The sequence below is a fragment of the Loxodonta africana genome, chromosome 7, assembly GCF_030014295.1.
Source record: "Loxodonta africana isolate mLoxAfr1 chromosome 7, mLoxAfr1.hap2, whole genome shotgun sequence".
Taxonomy (NCBI): Eukaryota; Metazoa; Chordata; class Mammalia; order Proboscidea; family Elephantidae; genus Loxodonta; species Loxodonta africana.
The window spans coordinates 83,725,334-83,744,445 of NC_087348.1; the positions used below are offsets into that span (position 1 = coordinate 83,725,334).

A 19,112-nucleotide genomic window follows, 5' to 3' on the forward strand; every position below is an offset into this window, starting at 1 on the left:
CCAATTGTGCTGACTTCCCCTGTATCGTGTGCTATCTTTCCCTTCACCTACAGTAGCTCTTATCTACTATCTAATTAGTGAATGCCCCTCTCCCACCCTCCCTCCCTTCCCCCTCTCTTAAGCACAAAAGAATGTTTTCTTCTTAGTTTAAACTATTTCTCAAGTTCTTATAATAGTGGTCTTACGCAATATTTGTCCTTTTGCAACTGACTAATTTCACTTAGCATAATGCCTTCCAGGTTCCTCCATGTTATGAAATGTTTCACAGATTCCTCATTGTTCTTTATCGATCCGAAGTATTCCATTGTGTGAATATACCATAATTTATTTATCCATTTATCCATTGATGGGCACCTTGGTTGCTTCCATCTTTTTGCTATTGTAAACAGTGCTGCAATAAACATGGGTGTGCATATATCTGTTCGTGTAAAGGCTCTTATTTCTCTAGGATATATTCCAAGGAGTGGGATTGCTGGATCCTATGGTAGTTCTATTTCTAGCTTTTTAAGGAAGCGCCGAATTGATTTCCAAAGTGATTGCACCGTTTTACATTCCCACCAGCAGTGCAGAAGTGTTCTAATCTCTCCACGGCCTCTCCAACATTTATCATTTTGTGTTTTTTGGATTAATGCCAGCCTAAAAAAAAAAAAAGAAAAATTTTTTTTTTTTTTTTTTTGGCGTGAGATGAAATCTCATTGTGGTTTTGATCTGCATTTCTCTAATGGCTAATGATCGTGAACATTTCCTCATATATCTGTTAGCCACCTGAACGTCTTCTTTAGCGAAGTGTCTATTCATATTTTTGCCCATTTTTTAATTGAGTTATTTGTCTTTTTGCAGTTGAGTTTTTGCAGTATCATGTTGATTTTAGAGATCAGGCGCTGATCAGAAATGTCATGCTAAAAACTTTTTTCCAGTCTGTAGGTAGTCTTTTTACTCTTTTGGTGAAGTCTTCGGATGAGCATAGGTGTTTGATTTTTAGGAGCTCCCAGTTATCTAGTTTTTCTTCTACATTCTTTATAATGTTTTGTATACTGTTTATGCCATGTATTAGGGCTCCTAACATTGTCCCTATTTTTTCTTCCATGATCTTTATCGTTTTAGATTTTATATTTAGGTCTTTGATCCATTTTGAGTTAGTTTTTGTGCATGGAGTGAGCTATGGGTCTTGTTTCATTTTTTTTTGCAGATGGATATCCAGTTATGCCAGCACCATTTGTTAAAAAGACTGTATTTTCCCCAGTTAACTGTTTTGGGGCTGGTTCTGGGTCAAATATGAACTGCTCATATGTGGATAGATTTATGTCTGGATTCTCAGTTCTGTTCCATTGGTCCATGTATCTGTTGTTGTACCAGTACCAGGCCATTTTGACTACTGTGGTGGTATAATAGGTTCTAAAATCAGGTAAAGTAAGGCCTCTTACTTTGTTCATCTTTTTCAGTAATGCCTTATTTATCCAGGGCCTCTTTCCCTTCCACATGAAGTTGGTGATTTGTTTCTCCATCTCATTAAATAATGTCGTTGGGATTTGGATCGGAATTGCATTAAATGTATAGATCGCTTTTGGTAGAATAGACATTTTTATAATGTTAAGTCTTCCTATCCACGAGCAAGGTATGTTCTTCCACTTATGTCAGTCTCTTTTGGTTTCTTGCAGAAGTGTACTGTAGTTTTCTTTGTATAAGTCTTTTACATCTCTGCTAAGATTTATTCCTAAGTATTTTATCTTCTTGGGGGCTACTGTAAATGGCATTGATTTGGTGATTTCCTCTTCGATGTTCTTTTTGTTGGTGTAGAGGAAACCAACTGATTTTTGTATGTTTTTCTTGTATCCCAATACTCTGCTGAACTTTGCATTAGTTTCAGTAGTTTTCTGGAGGACTCCTTAGGGTTTTCTGTGTATAAGATCATCTCATCTGCAAATAGAGATACTTTTACTTCTTCCTTGCCAATCTGGATGCGCTTTATTTCTTTATCTACCTAATTGCTCTGGCTAGGACTTCCAGCACAATGTTGAATAAGAGTTGGGATAAAGAGCATCCTTGTCTGGTTCCCGATCTCAATGGTAATGTTTTCAGGCTCTCTCCAGTTAGGGTGATGTTGGCTATTGGCTTTGTATAAACGCCCTTTATTTTGTTGAGGAATTTTCCTTCTATTCCTATTTTGCTGAGAGTTTTTTATCATGAATGAGTGTTGAACTTTGTCAAATACCTTTTCCACATCAATTGATAAAATCATGTGATTCTTGTCTTTTGTTTTATTTATGTGGTGGATTACATTAATTGTTTTTCTAATGTTGAACTATCCCTGCATACCTGGTATGAATCCCACTTGGTCATGGTGAATTATTTTTTTGCTATGTTTTCGAATTCTATTGGCTAGAATTTTGTTGAGGATTTTTGCATCTACATTCATGAGGGATATAGGTCTATAATTTCCTTTTCTTGTGGTGTCTTTACCTGGTTTTGGTATCAGGGATATGCTGGCTTCATAGAATGAGTTTGGTAGTATTCCGTCCTTTTCTATGCTCTGAAATACCTTTAGCAGTAGTGGTGTTACCTCTTCTCTGAAAGTTTGGTAGAACTCTGCAGTGAAGCGGTCTGGCCCAGGGCTTTTTTTTTGTTGGGAGTTTTTTGATTACCTTTTCAATCTCTTCTTTTGTTATGGGTCTATTTAGTTGTTCTACCTGTGTTTGTGTTAGTTTAGGTAGGTAGTGTGTTTCTAGGAATTCATCCATTTCTTCTAGGTTTTCAAATCTGTTTGAGTATAGTTTTTCATAGTAATCTGATATGATTCTTTTAATTTCAGTTGGGTCTGTTGTAATATCACCCATCTCATTTCTTATTCGGGTTATTTGCTTCCTCTCCTGTTTTTCTTTCGTCAGTTTGGCCAATGGTTTATCAATTTTGTTGATTTTATTCAAAGAACCAGCTTTTGGTCTTGTTAATTCTTCCAATTGTTTTTCTGTTTCATTTAGTTCAGCTCTAATTTTTATTATTTGCTTTCTTCTGGTGCCTGTGGGTTTCTTTTGTTGCTCTCTTTCTATTTGTTCAAGTTGTAGGGATAATTCCTTCATTTTGCTCCTTTCTTCTTTTTGAATGTGTGCATTTATTGATATAAATTGGCCTCTGTGTCCCAAAGGTTCTGATAGGAAGTGTTTTCATTTTCCTTGGATTATCTGAATTTCTTTATTCCATCCTTAATGTCTTCTATAATCCAGTCTTTTCTGAGCCGGGTATTATTCAGTTTCCAAGTGTTTAATTTCTTTTCCTTCCTTTTCCTGTTATTGATTTCCACTTTTATGGTCTTATGGTCAGAGAAGATTCTTTGTAATATTTCAATATTTTGGGATCTGCTAAGGCTTGCTTTATGACCTAATATGTGGTTTATTCTAGAGAATGTTCCGTGGGCACTAGAAAAGAAAGTATAGTTGGTTGCTGTAGGGCAGAGTGTTCTGTATATGTCTACTAGGTCAAGTTGGTTGATTGTGGCATTTAGATCTTCCATGTCTTTATTGAGCTTCTTTCTGGATGTGCTGTCCTTCACCAAAAGAGGTGTGTTGAAGTCTGCTACTATTATTGTGGAGCTGCATATCTCACTTTTCAATGCTGATAGAATTTGTTTTATGTATCTTGCAGCCCTGTCATTGGGGATATTTATATTTAATATGGTTATATCTTCTTGGTATATTGTCCCTTTAATCATTATATAGTGTCCTTCCTTATCCTTTCTAATGGATTTAACTTTAAAGTCTATTTTGACAGAAATTAGTATTGCCACTCCTGCTCTTTTTTGATTGTTGTTTGCTTGATATATTTTTTCCATCCTTTGAGTTTTAGTTTGCTCGTGTCTCTAAGTCTAAGGTATGTCTCTTGTAGGCAGCATATAGATGGATCTTGTTTTTTAATCTATTCTGTCACTCTCTGTCTCTTTATTGGTGCATTTAGCCCATGTACATTCAGGGTAATTATGGATAGGTGCGAATTTAGTGCTATCATTTTGATGTCTTTTTTTGTGTGTTGACAGTTTCTTTTTCCCACTTGATTTTATGTGCTGAGTAGATTTTCTTTACATATTGTCCTTTCCTCATATTTGTTGTTGTTGATTTTGTTTCTGTTGGGTCTCTATTTTTCCCTTGTATTTTATTTTGATGAGTAGGATAGTCTGTCTCCTTTGTGGTTATCTTATTATTTACCCCATTTTTCTAAATTTAAAACTAACTCTTATTTCTTTGTATCGTCGTATCTTCCTCTCTATATGGAAGGTTTATGATTACATTTCTTAATCCCTCTTTAGTATTTTAATGTTTTCCTCTTTTATATAATAACATCGCTGTTACCCTGTTTTGGGCTTTTTTTTTTTTTTGATATAAACTTGCTTTGTTTTTTTTGGATTTCCCTGTCTGGGTTGACTTCTGGTTGCTCTGCCCAGTGTTCTAGTCTTGGATTGATACCTGATATTACTGATTTTCTAACCAAAGAACTCCCTCTAGTATTTCTTGTAGTTTTGGTTTGGTTTTTTATGAATTTCTTCAACCTCTGTTTATATGGAAATATCTTAATTTCGCCTTCATATTTAAGAGATAGTTTTGATGGATATATGATTCTTGGCAGGCAATTTTTTCCTTCAATTTTTTTAAATATGTCATTCCATTGCCTTCTTGCCTGCTTGGTGTTTTTTGAATCATCTTAATTGATATTCCATGAAGTCCTGGACCTTTGTTTTTTGCCAATGCCTTCAGAGCAGCTTGGGCTTCTTCCTTCAGTACTATCGGTTCCTGATCATATGCTACCTGTTGAAATGGTTGAACATAGACTAATTCTTTTTGGTATAATGACTCTGTGTATTCCTTCCATCTTCTTTTGATGCTTCCTGTGTTGCCTAATATTTTCCCCATAGAATCCTTCACTGTTGCAACTTGAGGCTCGAATTTTTTCTTCAGTTCTTTCAGCTTGAGAAATGCTGAGCTTGTTCTTCTCCTTTGCATTTCCATCTCTTTTCACATGTTATTATAATACTTTACTTTGTCTTCTCGAGACGCCCTTTGAAATCTTCTGTTCAGTTCTTTTACTTCATCAGTTCTTCCTTTTGCTTTAGCTGCTCAATGTTCAAGAGCAAGTTTTAGAGTCTCCTCTGACATCCATCTTGATCTTTTCTTTCTTTTCTGTCTTTTCAGTGACCTCTTACTTTCTTCATGGATGAAGTCCTTGATGTCATTCCACAACTCGTCTGGTCTGTGGTCACTAGTGTTCAAGGCATCAAATCTATTCTTCAGTTGATCTCCAAATTCAGGTGGGATGTAATCCAGGTCATATTTTGGCTCTCGTGGACTTTCTCTGATTTTCTTCAGTTTCAGCTTGAACTTGCATGTGAGCAATTGATGGCCTGTTCCAAAGTCGGCCCCTGGCCTCGTTCTGAGCGGTGATATTGCGCTTTTCCATCATCCCTTTCCACCGATGTAGTCAATTTGATTTCTGTGTGTTTTATCTGAGGAGGTCCATGTGTGTAGTCACTGTTTATGTTGGCGAAAGAAGGGTATTTTCAATGAAGAAGTTGTTGGTCTTGTAAAATTCTATCATTCGTCCTCTGGCATTGTTTCTATCACCAAGGCCATATTTTCCAACTACCGAACCTTCTTCTTGTTTCCAACTTTTGTGTTCCAATCACCAGTAATTATCAATGCATCTTTATTGCATGTTCGATCAATTTCAGACAGCAGCAGCTGATAAAAATCTATTTCTTCATCTTTGTCCCTAGTGGTTGGTCCTTAATTTTGAATAATAATCATATTAACTGGCCTTCATTGTAGGCATATGAACATTATCCTATCACTGACAGCGTTGTACTTTTGGATAGATCTTGAAATATTCTTTTTGACAATGAGTGCAACATAATGATTAGTATATAAATGATTGCTCAAAAATAACATGCATTTCATTAATGAAAAATTTCAAGGAAAGAACATGTAGGAGCTCAAGAATAATACCCTAAGGAATTCATGATTAAGAAGTGATGCAAAAACATACAGCCTCAAATGGAACTGCAGGAAGTATAAGGGATTGGATGATCCCTGGTGGTGCAGTGGTTAACAGATCAGCTGCTAACCAAAAGATCGGCTGTTTGAACTCACCAACTGCTCCGTGGTATAGAGATGAGACAGTTTCTGTAAAGATTTACAGCCTTGGAATAAATTTGGGGTAATTCTACTCTATTATATAAGGTTCCTATGAGTAGAAATAGGCTCAATGGTAATGGGTCAGTTGTTTTTATAAGGTAGTGGAAAGATTGCTTTTCCAGAAGTCTTGTGACAGATAGTTCAGAAACAGTGGGATTGGCTGAAGTATTTCAAATGTAGTGGTAGTGATAATAGTGGTAAAAAAAAAAATAAAACAAAATAATAGTGGTAGTGGTGGTAAAAGTTTCATGGGCACTTTATCCTGCATTATACTGCTCTGAAAACCATAGAATCCTCTCCAAAGAATCGGCTGTTGCTGTCTTTAGGATTTCACAACTAGTCCAATAGGTGAGTGTCCTCTCAACAGTGGACAAAAAGATTCCCAGAAACTTGTATTATGCAGCTGGAGACCTGGAGAGTGGGGGGACAATAGGAGCAGTATCAATTCTTCAGATTGGTACTATTATTACTTCAAATCATCTAATACCAAAGAGGATCTCCTTGTAATAGACTATGTGATTTCTGATTGTTAGTCATGATTGGAGTGGAAAGTGTCAGGCAGAGAAGTGAGATCTGCATGTGGAATGGAATATTTCCAGGTTTTATTTTATTTTTAAATGAAGAGACAACATAATTATAGTGATTCTGCAGTTTATTAAAGAAAACATTGTTTTGTTCCAAAATCTATGTAACAAGAATTGCAAAGGTATGGAGGGGGCATATATTTAGATTTTTGTCTCAGACACTTTTCTGAAAAAAGTTGGCAGCCAGTTTCTCCTAGGTGGATTAGGGTGAGCATATATTTCCAGTAGAGAATGAAAGAAACAAAGAGGACGTGAGACACAATAACAAGAGCTGTCCAAAATAAAAGTTTAGGAGGTAGCTGACATTATCTGAGTTGTCCCTGGTAGAGCCATGACATAGTAAACTCTGCAAGAAAGCAGAGTGGGAAGGAGCTACATGGGGAAGTCGCACTTACCTCTCTGTAGCCTGGCATACCACTGGGTGTCTTTCTAATAAATGCAATATTTACTTTGCAAAATGTTCACCCTTCCTCTTTTCTCCATCTGCCATAGAGATATCCAGCTAGATGTTTCTTCTGTTTTGCTCTCTCTTAAGATGCACAGAATGAATTTATCATCCAATTTTCATAAATATTTATTTGGTTCAAGACTCCAGACTTGCCTAAGTCTAGGTTCTCAACTTTAACCCCATGGTCTCATGGAACAGAATTGGGTAGCTAGAGCTTGGGTCAAGAGTTATTCATATTCCAGTCAATTTGAAAAAGAGTTACAACATACATACACATAGGCTAAATATCAAAGAAGGAAATTCATGGCCTTGAATGATATAACTTGAATAGTGCTACCTTAAGTTTGATGGTAAATATTTCTATGCAAGTATGGTACTTAAATATAGTGTTGTATAACTGTATACTTCCTGGTGCACAATTGTGATAGAACAGCCCATTTGAATTAGAAGAATTCTGCTTTGAGCAAAAATGTACATGCACATGAGAGCACTACCTCCTAGAATTATTCTCTTATTCAATTCTTCCATTAGAAAGGTAATAGTAGTTTTTAGGTGGAATAAGTTCATCCATGTTTCTTGAATTCAGATAACAAATTCCAAGGTGGCCCACACAGACAGTGGATACAAAAAGACGTCAAATTTTATAAACCGAGAAAAATTTTAAAAAATAAACAATAAAAATTATGTATCACCAGCTGATCACATGGGAAAATGGGGATGGGCCACTATGTCAGTGTTAATTGTTTAGATGATTTCAAGAGACTTTCCATTATGGAAGCCCTGGTGGCACAGTGGTTAAGTGCTATGGCTGCTAACCAAAGGGTCAGCAGTTCGAATGTGCCGGGCGCTCCTTGGAAACTTTATGGGGCAGTTCTACCCTGTTCTATAGGGTTGCTATGAGTCTGAATCAACTTGACGGCACTGGGTTTGGGTTTTGGTTTTTTGGTAAATGTCATTTGAGTTGAGTTTGCAGGTTAAAGTATCTTAGCATGGCATACAAAATTTTCTTCTCTCATGTATGTACTTTTCCTGGTTTACTAAGATTTCTTCTCTCATATATCTACTTTTTCCAGTTTAGACTTTGCATTCCAGATACAGAACAGATACCTGGAGTCTTGCAGTGCCTCAAGTACACAAAGCTGTTTCTAGCATTTGTGCTTTTGTTTATCTTGACCCTAGTCCTCAATGCGCTTCACAGCCCCACACCTTTATTCCAACACACAGGTCACACTTTTGCCTCAGTGTGAGCTCTGCTTAGATGGCCAGCACCATAGACCAGGAAGAGAGGACCCCTTAAAGGGGCTCCTCTTTTCTCTATGCATATCCTTTAGACTTGCATCAACCTGGGATGGAACAGTAAGAAACTGAAAAATTCAGACTTAGGTAGGGCCCAAGCATTTTCCAATCATTGAGCCTCTCTATAGCACATAGTAAACATGTTTGGTAATGACTGCCCTCAGCCCTTGAGTACCTGTTGTGTTCCCCAAGGACAGAATGTCCAGGCCATTGGCCAGGTTGCTGTAAAATTACCACCCATTAAGAGTTCCTGCTATTGAAATCTAACCGAGGGAAGAAATATTCCCAGATTTGGTGTCTTTAATGGTGAGTTAACATTGTGGGGCTTTGAAAAGAAAGAGAAAGCCATGTGTTTGATGATGGTAACAATAAACTTTATGGAGAACAACTGAATAACAACACATTAGAGGACTAGACAGGCAAAGCAAGACCCACATACTAAAGTATCCTCTAGAAGATATTGTGAGCTATAATTTCCTTAAAGTTGTTCCCTAAATGTGCTGTTGCAAAAGAGATCACCAATATAATGTATAATTAAGAGAGAGGCTAGAAACCTATTGGAAAATCTCATCTTCTTAAATAAATCTTTATGTAGATGTGTCTGAATCTATGGGCAGATTTAATTGCTGCCCCTCAATAAAGTCAAACTAAGATTGAGAAAGGCTGGTGGAAGAGAATGGGATGGGGAGAAGACTAGAATATAAATCTCTTTCCTTTTGGGGGAAAAAATGTGAAAAAGGTATAGTCTGAATCCATAAGCTCATAGTTACTGATCTGAGTAATATTTTTTCTAAATAATCGCTTTATCATCTTTGAATGTAGAACTAGAAGCTTTAAATTTTAAGAATTTTAAGAATAATTAAAAGACAGCCTAAATTAAATGTATATATATATATATATGACTCAATTTTGTTATTAAAAATACCTCATTTTTATGCACACCACCTTGATATGGTCTGTATGTATGGAGTGTTGAGAGATTTCTTGGGGGAAATAAGAACCTTCAGTTTTTGATTATCATGCCAGAGTATGGGTCTTAGTGAGCTTTTGGTGTAAATTCTAATGTAGATGGAGAAAGACTACATATTGATTCAAGGGAAAGTGAAGTACTGCTTCCTACTTTGCTTTTCCTGTCATGCACAGGCTTAGAGCTCTTTTAACATCTACCTACCAGTGAGCAGGAAGAACTCCTTTAAGCAATTAATTTAGAGTTCATTCTCATAATCTGTGGCCAATGAGCTTTCCTGCTCACTCCTTTTCTCAGTTGTTGATAAGAAATATTCTATCGTCCCTAGCAGATAAGATAATGATGACAATTACCGTAATACTGAATTATGTATTTCACGACATGAGTTGCACTGAGCAATTTCTATGAAACTTCAAATGATACAACCAAGTAAGCAGGGAGTGTATTGCTTTATTCCAATATATAGGACCCAAAGGGAATATGAGGTTTGATCATGTTTATTCAGTGAGTTTGTTGTGATGCTAGCCTCAAAAAGCATGTCTCTTGCTTTTGCCCTGCAGTAATACGTTTCTAAAAACTAAATTTATTTTTATAACAAATAGTCTCTCAAGCATGTCCCACGCCATGTGCACGGATAAATGTCAGAAATAGGAAAATAAATGAGACATGTTTCATGTGTCTGTGGATATCAAGTCTTTGTTTTATAATGCTGGTTTCATTGTCCTAGTTAGTACAATGAAAGTAATATTGCTGATTTGATTTTGCCCACCCCAAGGACATTCCCTGTGCTTGTGTCTTCACATATCAAATCTGTAGAGGGATTGTTTAATGAGTTAGAAAAATCCTAAAACAGTTCTTAAAGGTGTAAGAAATTGTGCAGAGGTGAAAGTTTTGTGACAGAATATTCAGATACTGAGGATTCAAACTATTATTTGGAAAGCAGCTTCTTCTTCAGATGAATCTCCAACATTTCTTTCAACATATTTATGTTATTTTCCATACTTCCTCCGTCTTCCAATAAACTATTAAAAATACATAAAACTACAGGTAGAAGAGGAAAAAAATGTTTCCAGATTCTCACAGCAGAATGCTGTTGTGGTTAGGTGCCTTTGAATCAGTTCTGACTCATAGAGACTCTAAGTACAACAGAAGGAAACACTCCCCAGGCCTGTGCCATCCTCGCAGTCCTTGCTGTTTTAGGCCATTGATGTAGCCACTATGTCAGTCTGTCTCACTGAGAGTCTTCCTCTTTTTCACTGACCCTCTACTTTACTAAGCATGATGTCCTTTTCCAGGGACTGAGCCCTCCTGATAACATGTCCAAAGTATGTGAGATCTAGTCTTGCCATCCTTGTATCCATGGAACATTCTTGCTGTACTTCCTCCAAGACAGATTTGTTCATTCTTTTGGCAGGCCTTGGTGTAATCAATAGTCTTTGCCAACACCGCAATTCAATTCAAAGGAATCAATTCTTCTTCGGTCTTCCTTATTCATTGTCCAGCTCCCAGCTACAGCAGACATTAACTATTCATGGCCTTTCCCTTTACCTGATATTTCTGTAAGTATCTCCCTTTTTCTTTGATTTATACATACAAATATAGGTGGACACACACACAACACACACTCACAGTCACACTCATATACGTATTTCTTCAAACAGCTACCTTCTTTTAAATCTCATCTTACTCCAATGACTTCCTCTTTGGGAATTATTCTAGAACAGTTAACCTAAAACGTAATGAACTCATGTGCAACCCTTCTATCAAAGCATATTAAAGTTTCTACTTTTTTTTTTAGAGAGTAAAAGACATTTATTTATTTACTTTTAACAGTTTGTTTTTCATTAATTTTAGATTTACAAAAGAGCTGCAAAGATTACCATCTTTTAAAGAGAATTCTCATGTATCCTTTATCCAGCTTCCTCTAATATTAATGTATTATATAATCATGGTAAATGTATCAAAACTAAAAAATTAACATTGGTATAACACTTTCTCAAAAATTTTGTTTGTTTTGTTGTTGTTGTTGTTTTTGATTATATGCACAACATAAACCCTGGTGGCATAGTGGTTAATACCTAAGACTGGCGGCCAAAAGGTCGGCAGTTTAAATCCACCAGCCACTCCCTGGAAACTCTATGGGGCAGTTCTACTCTGTACTATAGGGTCGCCATGAGTCGGAATCAACTCAAAGAGGTTATTTTTTGTGCACAATAAAACAAGTCTTACATGTACAAATAAGAGACGTTGATTACATTTTTTAGTTGTATATTTTTGACAGTATCTCTATTTGTTTTCATCCTGTTCATGATGCTTCATCATAGAAATAATTGTATCTATCTTACGGATGATGATAATGCCAATGCCAAAAAATAAGAGTGTTTACCAGTAATTACTTATTGAGAAAAAACATTTAGGCAAATAATTTGGTTTATATAACTGACTGTGTGACTACAGATAATGAAACCTATAAAGACTACTATATTTGATTTTTTTTTTAAATCAGGATTTTATGATACTTTTTAGCTTACTCAGATATGCAAATGATGTCAAACCAGGTTTCTGTTCTCAAAACACAGCACAGGAATAACTCTATCTTGTAACATAAAATAAATGTATAGAAAGAAAATAGTGGAATTGGCCAGAATTGTGTTCCAGTTCTTCATGAAATGAAGGTTTTGGAAATACAAGTCTCTGGGTGAATTATTTATTTAATCTCTTGAAGACTCTACTTCTTTATCCAGAAACCATGCATAATAAAATTTCAACTCCCAATGTAGAGGGTTAAGGTGATCTCAAATTATAGATGCAAAAGTGTTTTTCAAGTACTGTAATGTGAAATACAAGTAGAAAGTATTACAGGATCCATAATCAGGACATTTTTTTAGAAAGGAGTTGCACACTAAAACACATCTTAAGACAAATAAGTTGAAACTGTTTATAATGAAGACTACAGTTTATGCCTTCTTGGAAAAAAAAAATGTCAAATTTTGTAAGACTCCTCAAAAGACAGTTGATTGTATTGGCTACTGTTATTGAAATGCATTTCCAGAAAACCCCTGGCTTGATTTATGATGAGAAAGTGTTGGAGGATGCTTTAAAATAAGGTTCTCTTCTACTATTTCTGAAATGAAAGAACCTATATTGGAAGATATGTGGGTTAGCAGCTCAGAGATCATTGAGACAAGGCAAAGATATAGAGGACAGAGGTTCCATCCTCAAACATTAATATACAATGAGGTCTACAGGAGATGTTATCTATTGATTTATTTTTTGCCTTTTTGCAGTCAATGGACTTTCATCAATACAATGCTGGGGAATGTCAGAATGCCTATAATCTTCCTTTGAATTCTAACATGCTTAAGTTTGAGGTTACTTTCATACACTTAACCCCATCTATCAGCACACATTTTCAGCCAGAAATTTGAGACAAAGAAAAAATTAGAAGCATGTGTAATTTACTTTTCCATGGCTTTATTCATTACAATATTTCTTAAAAATATGTGTGGAAAATATTAACACATTGGCATGTCAGAAAAAACATTTTATAACATTTGACACTAAAGCTTAGTATACTTCTTATATTTGTTCTATTATGGAAATAAATATCTACTAATTGACATCGAGAAGTTATGAAAGCAGGAACTGTCAGAAATTGAGGATACCTGAATTTCACTTCCAAAAGTGACACATGAATTAGTTGAAAGAACTCAGTTTTATTTTCAGAACATGTAAAATGAAGAGTTGGAATTAAAATTGTCTTGATGCTTTTCTTGACCAGTGTTTCAATCAAACTTCATCTCTTTGGAGGTTTATTTATTGATGTTTTCTGAATCAGGCTACTGATGCATAAATTTTGTCAGTTCAAACTCCATGTCCTTTGCTTTAGCTCATTTTTCATGCAAAAGTAAATACTTGGGTTATGAGTATTCAAAAGAATGTTGCAGAGAATGTTTTTTGCAAGGTCCTAGTTTGAGTTACAACTTCTGATTCATCAGCTCTTTAGATTTTAGGGCACTTCTCCCTGGAAGTGGTCATCATGTCAGACTCCAACAGCAATGACACCCTCTTCTTCCTAATAGGCCTCCCAGGCCTGGAGGCTCTGCATGCCTGGCTTTCCATTCCCCTATGTGCCTTGTATCTGGTGTCCCTAGCAGGAAACAGCCTGATTATATGGGTGGTAAGGTCAGAGCCCACCCTGCACCAGCCCATGTACTACTTTCTGTCCATTCTGGCAGTGACTGACCTGGGCCTGTCTGCCTCCACAATGCCCACCATGCTCACTATTTACATGCTGGGTCTCAGACAGGTGGTGGTGGATGTTTGCCTGGCACAGCTCTTCTTCATCCACACATTCTCCATCATGGAGTCCTCTGTGCTGCTTACCATGGCCTTTGATCGTTTTGTTGCCATCAGGAGCCCTCTCCACTATGGCACCATCCTCACAAACACCAGAATTGCAAGCTTGGGCTTGGCTATTGTGGTACGCAGTATCGGTCTCCATATTCCAGCCCCCATCATGCTGAAGAAGCTGCCTTACTGCCGGAATCGCCTGCTGTCCCACTCCTACTGCCTGCACCCAGATGTCATGAAGCTGGCCTGTGCCAACACCCGCATCAACAGTGCCTATGGGCTCTTTGTGGTGATCTCCACATTGGGAATGGACTCAGTACTCATTGTCCTCTCCTATGGGCTAATCCTCCAAACAGTGCTATCCATTGCCTCAAAGGCCGAGCGCATGAAAGCCCTCAACACATGTGTCTCCCACATCTGTGCTGTGCTACTTTTCTACATTCCCCCCATTGCCATGTCAATGATCCACCGATTTGGGAAGACAGCATCCCCTTCTAGCCCTGTGCTGCTCTCTTATCTGCACTATCTCACCCCTCCAGTGCTCAATCCAGTTGTTTACACTATCAAGACCAAGGAGATCCGACTGAGGATGCTGCGCCTCTTCTGCCCTGGAAGGAGTGGTATTAGAGACATCCACGGTCATTAAGAATCTGGTGGAGAGAGAAAATGCAGGAAGAGCTCTAGCCATAGTGGCAACTCTAAACACAGAGGTCACATAGCAAGAAAAGAATGTGCTGTAAAAACAATTATCCTCTCTCTCATGAACTCCTCTCACTCATTGGAGGAAATAATCCACGTATTTATTTACCTAGTCTTTCATAAAGGAGAGTAATTATTAAGAACCTCTCTTATCCATTATTATACACCCTAGAAATTATACATACATATAAATATATATATTTGTATATATAACTATATATATATTTGTATATATAACTATACTGCAGATTTTGATTTTTAGGATAGATTCATATTGTTTAAGGCTCATAAAGGGAACTAGTAGTATAAATGAAAATGAGGCCATAAAATATAACTTAGATGAGTATATTAATATACACATAGTGCTTTGCCTTAGAGCTGAGAAGAAAGAAATTTTGGCAAATAAAGTGATGGCAGGTTTGGGATTCAGTGACATTAGGTTCATTTTGGAAAGTCACTATTAAATATAATCCCCATGGAAACAGGTATTCTTTTTCCTGTTCAGCACTGCAACCTTACACTTAAATGTGGTTCTTTGCATTTATTAGATATTTAGTTTGTATTAGCTAGATGAAAGAATAAATGGATGAATAGGTTAAATTTTGAAGAAGATTTTGAAATGAATAAAATATTCATGAGGGCAACAATGCAATTGTAGATGTGAGGGTCATGCTTATGAAGACCTCTTGGTTGCCACTTCTAGAGCACTCCATAATCTTTTCTGTTTTTCTCTCTTTCTCAATACAATTTTCAGAGATAATATGGGTGTCTAGTTCTTAAAATCTGTAATGTCTTTGTCCAACAGAGTTATTAAAATTTTTGGAAAGAAAAATCACAAGAATACCAACAATTTTAACCATAATTCTCTTAGTTATCAGCCTATTTGTTTCAGTCTCATTAATCTTGAATACCATGAGTTGCTCAAATATAAGTGATAGATGCTTTAAAAATAAAATCTGCGAATGTTATAACTGCAGTTCTCACACAGAATTCAGTAGCTATTTCTTTGATACGATTTATGAAAATTCAATTGCTGGCTTCCTAGCATATAGCATATTGCAAGGCAGACATAGATGAGGGACACTGGGATGGGATGGAACAAACAAGCTGATGGACATTATAATAGTACAGGAAAACAATGTTATAAATTTTCAAAAACTAAGCTATGTTAAAGAAAAAATTAGCAGAGTAGCAACCAGATAGTCTCATATCATTTACTCAAGGATTATCACAGGGATATTAGTAGGCATACTCTAGCATATATTTTAATTTGAGTTGATAATGATGAAACTATCTTAATGAAAAGCCCAAAACTGATGGCATTTTTTTAAATGACGTGTTTTTGAAAACATCTACGTGTTTAACTTAAAAATGATTTTAAAGATATCTACATGCTCCCCTAAATGTAATAAACACACAAATAGTGCTAGTTCAATGCAGTAGTTACATGATGAATATACTTTTTTCCTACAGTCTTACCTATACTGGAGAAAGACTAGTTAGCCTTTTCCTGACTTAAATGACTGAGTAGAGCAAGGCACATTTTGCAGGCAGTGTAAATAAAGAGAGACAATAAGATGACAAGTTCAATTCCGTACATGTTTAATATGAGATTCATGCAGGGAATGAAGCAAACATCTCTAAAGACTTCCTAAATATATAAGGCTCAAACTCAGAGAAGAGACTGGAAATTCAAACATAGATTATTGATGATTAGTATACAGGTGATTGCTGAAACAATGACATGATCTTATTGTCCAAAAATTTCAAGTAAAGAAAGAACACATACTGGCACAAGAATAATACCCTAAGGGATTCAAGATTGATTAAGGGGTGATGCCAAAACGTATAGCCTCAAACGGAATTGTAGAGAAGGGCATGGAGGGAGCCCTGGTGGCCCAGGGGATAAGAGCTTGGCTGCTAAATGAAAGGTCATCAGTTTGAACCCATCTGCCACTCCATGGAAGAAAGATGTGGCAGTCTGCTTTACAGCCTTGGGAATCCTGCGGAGCAGTTCTACTCTGTCTGATAGTGCCACCATGAGTTGAAATCGGCTTGACATTATTATTTTTTTTTTAATAAGAGAGTGGAAAGATTGTTTCTCCACAAGCATTGTAACAGATAGTTTAGAGAAGGCAACATTGCCTGAAGTATTTCAAATGCAGTAGTAGTGATAGGAGTGGTAATGATGGTAAAAGTTTCCACGGATGCTTTATCCTGCATTGTAGCATTTTGTAGAACACTGGATCCTGCCATAAAATTGGCTCTTGGTGTCTTTTAGATCCCATAACTAGTCCAATAGGTGAGTGTCCTCTCAACAGTGGACAAAAAGATTCCCAGAAACTTATATTCTGCAGCTGGACACGAGGACTGGGGAGACCACGGGAACAGTACTAATTATTCAAAAAGTTACTATTATAACAGCAAATCACCTAATACAAAAGAAAAAAAAAAAAGTAGACCTCCTTTAATAGGCTGCATGATTTCTGGGTTTTAGTCAAGATTGGAGCTGAAAGTATGAGGCAGAGAAATGAGATTTATATGAGGAATGGAATACTTTCAGGTTTTTTTTTTTTATCTTTTAATGAAGAGACAACATAATAATAGTAATTCCATAATTTAGGTTAGAGAGAAAAGAAAGCATAATTCTGTTTCAAAATCTTTGTAACAACAACAGCAAAGATCTGGGAGGGGGAATATAGTTAGATTTTGCCTCAGATGCTCTTCTGTAAAAAGTTTGCAGTCAGTTTCCCCCAGGTGGATAAGGATAAGCATATATTTTCAGTAGAGGGTGAAAGAAACAAAGAGGACCTGAGACACAGTAACAGGAGCTGTCCAAAATAAAGCATAGGAGGTAGCAGAGATTATCTGAGTTGTCCCTGGAAAAACCATGACATACTAAACACTGGAAGAAAGCAAAGTAGGAAGGAGCTATATGGGAGGGAAACATTTATCTCTCTGCAGCCTGGCATACCATTGGGTATCTTCCCTATAAACACAATGTTACCTTTGCTAAATGTTCACCCTTCTTTTCTCCAGCTGCCACAGAGTTATCCAGCTGTATGTCTGTTTAGTTTTACTCTCTCTAAAGATGCACAGAATGAATTTATCTTCCAATTTTTACAAATTTTTTTTTGGTTCAAGACTCCAGACTTACCTGAGTCTAATATCTAAACTCTATCCCCATTTTCACATGGATAAGAATTGGTTAGGTAGAGCTTGGATCCAGAGTTATTTATATTCCAGGCAATTTGAACAAGAGTTGCAGCATACATACACAAAAGCTAACTACCAAAGAAGGGAAATTCATGGCCTTGAATGATAACTCACATACTGCTGCTTTAAGTTTGAAATTAAAGATTTCTATAATAAATATTGTACCTGAAACACTTAAATGTAGAGGTATACCTGTATACTTACTGGTGCACACTGGTAACAGAACAGCCCACTTGGATTGAAAGAAGTCTGGTTTGAGCAAAAATGTGCCTGTGCCTGAGAGTACTATCTCCCAGAGTTATTATCAGACTTGTTTATTCCAATAGAAAGGCAATAGTAGATTTTAGGTGGAATAAATTCATTTACGGTAATCAAAATCTGGCAACTTGTTCTCTGACTAATTCCAAGGCTCACCACTCAGACAGTGGATGTAAAATGAAATCAAACTTTCTGCACTGAGAAAGGCTTAAAAAAAAAAAAAAAAGAAATTATATATCTCCAGCTAATCTCATGGGAAAGAGGTAATAGGCCACTGAATGTCAGTTTTAATTTTTTAAATGATTGCAAGAAAGCTTTCATTATATAAATTCCATTTGAGTTGAGTTTTGAAAGTTAAAATTTCTTAGCATAGCCTGCCAAGTTTTCTTCTTTAACATTCTACTTTTCCTGGTTTAAACTTTGTATTCTAGAAACTAAAGAGCAATTGGAGTCTGCAGTACCTCACAAATACTGTGCTGTTTCTAGCATTTGTTCTATTGGTTACCTTAATCCCCTGCCTGGAATGCCCATTCTAGCATAATACATTTGTTCTAATATTTTTGTTCCATAATTTTGCCTCATTGTGAGCTCTGTTTAAATGATCTGCTCGAGAAACCAATATGAGAAGGCACATTAAAGAATTTCCCCTTTTCCCCATCCGTATACTTTAGATTTGCACCTGTTTGGTTGAGAACATTGAGAATCTAAACACTTCAGACTGAGAGGGCCTAAGGATTTTCTAGTCACAAAGGAGTCTCTTTAGAGCATATTGAAGAACTTGTTTGGTAATGACTGTCCTCAACCCTAATGTGCTGTCCCTAGAGAACTGACCAAGTCCCTGTAATATTAAGCCTCATTAAGAGTTCCTTGCAATCAAACTCCCACAGAGGGGAGACATATTCCCAGGTTTGGTGTCCTTAAGGGTGAGTCAGTACTGTGGAGCTTTGAGAAGAAAAAAGAGCACGTGATTGATGATGTTATCAATAACTTGGTGGTGAACTCCTGAATGTCAGTGCATTGATGGGCTAGGGAGACAAGAGAGGATCAGCACGTTAAAGTACCACATAAGAAGTCCCATGAGCTATGGTTTCCTTAAGATCTCCTCCAAATGCACT

General features: G+C 36.5%; 1 protein-coding gene across 1 annotated transcript; it reads left to right on the plus strand.

Annotated features, from left to right (window-relative positions):
- Positions 1 to 13,510: 13,510 nt before the first annotated feature.
- On the plus strand, positions 13,511 to 14,568 carry LOC100665928 (olfactory receptor 51G2-like). The gene has a single exon (XM_003421463.3). The coding sequence runs from the start codon at positions 13,511 to 13,513 to the stop codon at positions 14,468 to 14,470; it is 960 nt and encodes a 319-aa protein (XP_003421511.2). The 3' UTR covers positions 14,471 to 14,568.
- The last annotated feature ends 4,544 nt before the right edge of the window (positions 14,569 to 19,112 follow it).